Below are 7,967 nucleotides of genomic sequence, written 5' to 3'. Positions count from 1 at the left end.
ATTTCCTGTTTGCTGTTTCTTTATTTCAAAATAAAAGTCCTGTTCTTGCGGCCCTTATATTTTAAGATTACAAATTGTTGGACACAACTTTCAATTTTCTCAAAAACTTTAAAACTATTAATATTCACAAATGAGGCTTATTTGAAAGATATTTAACACACAATTATGCCATGATGTTTTATATTTAATTTGTTACTCCTAAAATACAATTTTCAGAAGCTTTATTAGTCATTATTTGCTCGGACGGTTGTGCCATTTTAGGGGTTTGAGGTGTAAAAACATTAAAAAATATTTATTATTGAAATTGTCATGAAAATGTGTTTAAACTAAGTAGGTGTTACAGAATAAAGTGATACATGTAATAATAAGATCATGTTATTTTTCAAAGAAATACAACACTCGGACACAAAAATATTCACATCATTACCAAGTCTGTGTGAGCTTTCAGTTGTACAGGAGTTTCCTCTAGACGAGGGATGTTGAGTCTTCATCTGTACTCTGCAGTTTGTTTCCTTTAGGTGCCTTTAGAATAAAGAGGACGTCCAACACTTCCACTGCAGAGTACAGACGACAACTCCAGAACCTATACAGATCTAATGTGAGCAGGAGGACTTTGTCCATCACATCTGGTCGAAGACGACGTCGGTGCGTTCTTCTTCTTCTCCTTCTTCAGGGCGGGCTCTGCGTCTCCTGGCTCTCTGGGCCCTCACGCGCCCCCTGGTGGCCTGAAACCACACCGCACAGAAGAATTAGGGTTCAGTTTTAATCACGCTCACAGTTTCACAACTTGCGGTGCACGGCCCAGTATGTAACCACAGTAACGAGGAAACAAGGACGCAGGGTCAGGAGTGAGGACGTGAGCTCGTACCTGGCGGTAGAAGAAGTACGGGATGAAGTTCAGCGGCATCAGCAGCAGGAGGACCAGAACTCGGACCAAGGTCTGGAAGTCAGACACTGGAACACATCGGACACTCACTTTAAACACCGTGATAATGCCATCTTTCAGGAGGAGAACACTTTTTATTGCCATTTTTTGGAACAGGTTCCCGAATTAGGATTTTTTCTCCGTACAATCGTGCAACATAAAACATATAACATAGAATTTAGATAAAAATAAGCTGTGAGAACTTTAACTAAAAACATGTACAATAGATTCCCCTCTGGGGCCAGGACTCCCCTGAAAAAGTCTTATTCTTAATCTCAGAGGGACTATCATGGTTAAATAAAGGTCAATAATAATAATAATAAAAAACTATAAGGCTATAAGGGAAGGGAATCTTATCTGTATAGCACTTTTCATATGACACAAGTCACACACAAAGCGTTTCACACATGAAAGGGAGGGGAGTTCATTCATGCAGTCCATGCTGATAAAACATATTTGTGGCCACAGTTTCCCCTGGGGAAGACTGACAGAAGTGTGTTCATAAATTATATTCAAATAAATAGTAAAGAAATATGATAAACTATGAGAGAACAACAGCCAGATTGTATTCACAGATGTGCAGTGTAGGTCTATTAAGTGATAGAACTTACTGGGTGGATATTTGGGGCTCAACCTGTAAAACTTATAACAGGTGAAACTCTGGGTTTAGAACTCAGAGCTCGCTGAGCGGCCGTGTTCATTATGGGCCAATATATCCCCGAATGCCAACAGCGGAGAAGTCCATAATAAGTGTCATTCAATAGTGCAAATGACTACGGCGACTCGCATCACGACGCACTGTTCACTTCACACTGTTACAAACGTTACAGAAACAGACCAAGTGTCAGGACTAAAGCTTTGACAGCTGTTGTGTTGTTTGAAGCCAGAGTCCAGTGTGAGGCTGCACCTCACAGTCAGAAATGAAGTTAAGAGCTGGGGCGGCACACAGGCAGCAGAGGCCTGGGGGGTCTGGGCCCCCACTCTCTCCGATTGATAAGCAGCAGAGATTTGTTAAAATAAAAATGTTTATTTTGAATTTAGAAGATAAGTTGATTGTAATCTTTATGTGCGCCATTATTTTTTCATTGTGTGCTGAACTATTTGACTTGTTCTATTCAATAGGCCTTTATTGCATTAATAAAATGTAGCCATACAACAGCATTTTCTGAAATTTTAAATACACAACTTGAACCATACTAACCAGCTGGGGCACCTCCAAAAGGCACCAAGTTGCAGGATATGAAGTCTGTTCAGTTAAAGAAATTCTGGTGGAGCCCCCCTCTTACTGTAAGTTATTGTAAGTAAATGTACATTTAAATTAGCTGTTTAAAGTATTAGGTGATTTTTAAAGGTACACTGCGTAACATTTTGAATTATACTGTTGCCGGCCAAACAAAACATGCTCCTAATGACCAGCTCAACACAGAAAATGCTATTACTGCAGTGGGTAATAAAATGATGTATTTGGATGATAAACTAACCTGTTTAAATCTCAAATTCTACTGTCTTTAGGATGAGATAAGATAAGATAATCCTTTATTGATCTCACAATGGAGAAATTCACTTGTTACAATCGGCATTAAAGATCACTCAGAGTGTGCAAAAACAGACAGGAAAAGTGCATCCAGTTAAATAGTATAAAAACGAGGTATCTTATGTACAATAAGTAAAGCAAAAATCTTAGGGGGCAGAAATATAACAATAGGGGAATAATAATAAATAAAAATAGGTGCAGGATGTCAATAAGTGAAGCTGGTACAGGGAATAAAGTGCAGCTTATACATAGATTATTGCACGTGGTTTGCAAAGAGGTTATTGCACATGTTACTTCACAGTCTTGGACTGCCGGGTGTGGGGCAGGTGCTAGAGGAAGTCCGTATGGTGGGGGCTGGAGACGTGGGTACAGGGGGGCTGGAGGCAGGTGAAGGTGGTCGGGGGAGGGGGGCAGTGTCCACTGGGCTGAAGACGTGTGAAGAGGAGGGAGTGGGGGGAGAATCAAACCGGTTGAAATGTTGGTTGAATTCATCCGCCCCGCGCTGATCTCCATCAGCTGTCCCTCTGGCACTATGTCCAAAACCGGAGATGTTCTTCAGTCGCCTCCACACGTCCCGTGCGTTGCCCTGCGCCAGCTTCTGCGCCAGCTTCTGCGCCAGCTTCTGCTCCAGCTTCTGCTCCAGCTTCTGCTCCAGCTTCTGCTCCAGCTTCTCGCCATAGTCCTTCTTGGCCTTCCTGATCCTCCACTGGAGTTCATGCTGGACTCTCCTCTGCTCCTCTCTGTCCCCTGAGTTGAAAGCCCTTTTCTTTGGGTTCAGGAGGGCTTTAAGTTCAGGGGTCACCCAGGGGTGGTTGTTGGAGAAACACCGTACCTTCCAGGTTGGTACAGTGTTTTCCACACAGAAGTTGATGTAGTCTGTGATGCAGTGGGTCAGGCCGTCGATGTCATCTCCATGAAAGCTGCAGATCATTTTCCAGTCTGTGGTCTGGAAACAGTCCCTAAGTCTCTCTTCAGCCTCTTCACTCCACACTTTCACAGACCTCTTCTGTGCTGGCTCCCTTCGCACCCTGGGGGTGTAATCCGGCCGCAGTAGGACGAGATTGTGGTCTGAGCGTCCGAGCGGGGGGAGGGGGGCAGAGGTGTAAGCGCCCTTCACGTTAGCATACAGAAGGTCCAGGGTCTTATGGTTCCTTGTGTGGCACTTAACATACTGCGTGAGTGTGGGGATAGTGGCGGAAAGAGAGGCGTGATTAAAGTCACCAGTGATGAGCAGCAGGGCACGGGGATGACGCATCTGGGTCTGGGTCACGGTACTGTGGATGCGCTCACAGGCTGCGGCGGCGTCAGCCTCCAGGGAAACGAGCTGGAGACGTACCCATTCCCGGTAAAGTTTACAGTCATATCTTAAGAGGGCTGAGCCTCATAAATGTTTGTTTGTACATTTTTGACGTATTTTTCACCGATGAAAATATCCGTCATTAAATAAATGCTTGTATTTCAATTTTATTTATTGGGTAAAATTATACGCGGTGTGGCTTTAATGTTTTTTTTTTTTTTAAAGTGGGGGGCCCAGAATTTTTTTTATGCCATATGGCCCAGAATATCTAGCGGTGCTACATACATGTATTGATACACTTGACTGTCCAGGCACACACTTCTCTTTATATTTGAAATATATTTATGAAGTCAATAATGATTTTCCCAGTGGGAGCTTTTTCCCCAATAATGATTCCTCACAGATGGTAGCAATCAATAAAACACAATTTTAACTTTCCCCATAAAAAATAAAATAGCTCTTGATCGACTGCTGGCACTAGAACAAGGACCGTGGCGTCGCCCGGCATGGCGCAGCCGGGGCCCCACCCTGGAGCCAGATCTGGGGTTGGGGCCCGAACGCGAGCGTCTGGTGGCCGGGTCTTTGCCCACGGGGCCCGGCCGGGCCCAGCCCGAAGGGACGACGTGGGCTCGCCCTCCTGCGGACTCACCACCCGCAGAGGGATCCGTAGGGGTCGGGTGCGGAGAGGACTGGGTGGCAGTCAGAGGCAGGTGCCTCGACGACCTGGTCCGCATGCACAGCTTCTGGCGTTTGGGACATGGAACGTCACTTCGCTGGGGGGGAGGAGCCTGAGCTTGTGCGGGAGGTTGTGCTGGGGGGAGGAGCCTGAGCTTGTGCGGGAGGTTGAGAGATACGGGCTAGATATAGTCGGGCTCACCTCCACGCACAGCTTGGGTTCCGGATCCCAACTCCTGGAGAGAGGCTAGACTCTCCATTTTTCTGGAGTTGCCCGCGGGGAGAGGCGGCGGGCTGGGGTGGGTTTGCTCATATCCCCCCAGCTCAGCTGTCACGTGTTGGAGTTCACCCCGGTGGACGAGAGGGTCGCGTCCCTACGCCTTCGGGTCGGGGACAGGTCTCTCACCGTTGTCTTAGCCTACGGGCCCAACATCGGTGCAGAGTACCCGGCCTTCTTGGAGTCTCTGGGAGGGGTACTAGATAGTGCTCCGACTGGGGACTCCATTGTTCTGCTGGGGGACTTCAACGCCCACGTGGGTAACGACAGTGAGACCTGGGAGGGGGTGATTGGGAGGAACGGCCTCCCTGATCTGAACCCGAGTGGTGTTCTGTTATTGGACTTCTGTGCTAGTCACGGTTTGTCCATAACGAACACCATGTTCGAGCACAAGGGTGTCCATAAGTGCACGTGGCACCAGGACACCCTAGGCAGGAGGTCGATGATCGACTTTGTAGTTGTGTCATCTGACCTCCGGCCGCGTGTCTCGGACACTCGGGTAAAGAGAGGGGCTGAGCTGTCAACCGATCACCACCTGGTGGTGAGCTGGATCCGCTGGCAGGGGAGGATGGGGTCCGGGGCCCTCTGTTAAGGGCTGTCCGTTCCCTGTATGAGCAGCAGTAGCTTGGTTCGCATTGCCGGCAGTAAGTCAGACCTGGTCCCGGTGCGTGTTGGTCTCCGCCAGGGCTGCCCTTTGTCACCGGTTCTGTTCATTACTTTTATGGACAGAATTTCTAGACGCAGCCAGGGGCCGGAAGGTGTCCGCTTTGGGAGCCTCAGGATCTCATCTCTGCTGTTTGCAGATGATGTTGTTCTGTTGGCTTCAACAAACCAGGACCTTCAGCTGCTCTGGGGCGGTTTGTAGCCGAGTGTGGAGCGGCCGGGAGGAGGATCAGCACCTCCAAATCTGAGGCCATGGTTCTCTTTCCCCTCTTCAGGTCGGTGGGGAGTCCTTGCCTCAAGTGGAGGAGTTCAAATATCTCGGGGTCTTGTTCACGAGTGAGGGACGGATGGAGCGTGAGATGGACAGACGGATCGGTGCGGCGTCAGCAGTGATGCGGTCGCTGTATCGGTCTGTCGTGGTGAAGAGGGAGCTGAGTCGGGGCAAAGCTCTCGATTTACCGATCGATCTACGTTCCCGCCCTCACCTATGGTCATGAGATTTGGGTCATGACCGAAAGGACAAGATCGCGAATACAAGCGGCCGAAATGAGTTTCCTTCGCAGGGTGGCTGGGCGCACCCTCCGAGATCGGGTGAGGAGCTCAGTTACCCGGGAGGAGCTCGGAGTAGAGTCGCTGCTCCTTCACGTCGAAAGGAGCAGCTGAGGTGGCTAGGGCATCTGTTCCGGATACCTCCTGGTCGCCTCCCGTGGGAGGTGTTCCAGGCATGTCCTAGTGGGACAAGGCCTCGTGGACCCAGGACACGGTGGTGGGACTATGTCTCCGAGCTGGCCTGGTGTCGCCTCGGGGTCAGAACAGCTGGAGGAGGTGTGTGTGGATTGGGAAGTCTGGGCATCTCTGCTGAGACTGCTGCCCCCGCGACCCGGCCCCGGATAAAGCGGAAGAAAATGGATGGATGGACGACTGCTGGCAGTGAACTGATCAGTCCGTGAAATATGTGATCCACAGAACGAGAAATAATCCCAGATCTCCAGTATGATTCATTATGTGTCCCGTACGGCGCCCATACCCATAGCCTTACCTCCTGGATGGATGTAGAGGGAGCTGCTGGAGGTGAAGCTGTGGTTGAACACCTGCAGGAGGTAAACACAGGTGTAGCTCCCTTTGTGGGCGGGGCCCACGTCAGTAAACAGGAAGTGGGCGGAGTGATTGACGGCCGGCAGGGTGAGGTTGAGAGTGGGAGAGAGCAGCTGGAAGGAGCCTCCCGGGTACTGCGGCTCCACGGAGCATTTTACCCGGAAATGTGCCCCCATCTGCACCCAGGCCCCGCCCTCTCCCGGCGACGCCCACTCACCCTCCTGTGCCCGCGGCCCCCAGAGCTCGCCCTCTGCCCGCGGAGCCCACACCCCCTCAGACACAGACACCTCCGGGACCTTCAGCAGATCTGAGGAACAGAGGTTACATTGACCAAACATTCTCCGTCATTAAAGGAATATTTTAAGCTTTGACACAGCTCTGTCTTTAGCGTGGCCTCTGAGCGACTAAACAGCTGTAGCCAACATGATCACGCTCACATCAGAGCTGACAGTCAATGGACTTGGATCAATCAGTGAAGGACAGAGAGGAGAGAACGAGGTGTGGTGAAGGAAGGGCACAGACTGAGCGTGTGCTTCAAAGACGCACATGTGAACGGCTGAATATATTTATTATTATTATTATTATTTAGAAACACACAATCTGTGTTTCTTAATCACGCGGTTGATATTGAAGAAACGTAAATAATAAGCTCTAATTTGCTTTTCTAATGAGAAGATGATGCTCTGAATAAGTCGCCCTCTGAGACTTTTACAAACGACTTGGAACACTTTTCTGTTCATGATTCTGATTGATGATCTCATAGCTTAATTTATCTTACTATTTCACATTATTTATTAATAATAAGTTTAAATCTCATTTAAAAGTAGATTTGTAAAATGAGAGATTAATGAATGTCCGTCAAAATGAGAGAAATGATCCGAGTGAAACGACTGCTGTGCCGGGGCCACAGTATTCACTGAAATAACAGTCAGGCTGCTTTAAAATGACTTCATTCAAAGTACATTTAAAAGTACTGACCCAAACAGTCACTGCAGTAAAAGTACTTTGTGAAATACTTGCGCAACTATTTTAGTAAAGCCCATTTCATGTTTATAGAACAAAACATTCTTTCCAAAGAATAATCCAGAAACAACCGAAGAAAGTAATGTTGTAAATTTAAGATTACGTTTTGTACTGTTACTTCCAAATAAACTACTGTAGGAGTAAAAGTACTGTGTGATACTCTACATGCAGTTAGTGTAAAAAGTTAAACAAAAGTACTTCATTAAAAGTAACTGAGTACTCCCCGCCTCGGCCAATGGGAGGATTTTCTGCGTCCTCCCCTAGGGGGAGAAGAGCTTCAGGATTTAAACTAACCTGAACAAACCACGAGGAGGCGGTGGGTGGAAAAAGATAAGCGATCATAGTCGACACAGTCTCCCACAGCAGAGCTCTTCACACACTTAGTGCGGACGAACCACCCTGTACTGAGGTCAGACTCTCGTCTCTCTTCTGTAGAAACAGCAGACCCACAGTCCATGTCCCGACACACGCCGGCCGC

General features: G+C 48.2%; 1 protein-coding gene across 1 annotated transcript; it reads right to left on the bottom strand.

Annotated features, from left to right (window-relative positions):
* Positions 1-620: 620 nt before the first annotated feature.
* LOC306976317 (uncharacterized protein) lies at positions 621-6,804 on the bottom strand (the record flags this gene model as incomplete). Its single annotated transcript, XM_079574238.1, has 3 exons — positions 621-725; positions 869-954; positions 6,411-6,804. The coding sequence occupies 3 exons, from the start codon at positions 6,802-6,804 to the stop codon at positions 621-623; spliced, it is 585 nt and encodes a 194-aa protein (XP_079430364.1).
* Positions 6,805-7,967: the final 1,163 nt, after the last annotated feature.

This window comes from Gobius niger (assembly GCF_951799975.1).
Source record: "Gobius niger genome assembly, chromosome: 16".
Taxonomy (NCBI): domain Eukaryota; kingdom Metazoa; phylum Chordata; class Actinopteri; order Gobiiformes; family Gobiidae; genus Gobius; species Gobius niger.
Note: the sequence above shows the minus strand (reverse complement) of the source record. Positions and strands in the feature narration are given on the sequence as shown.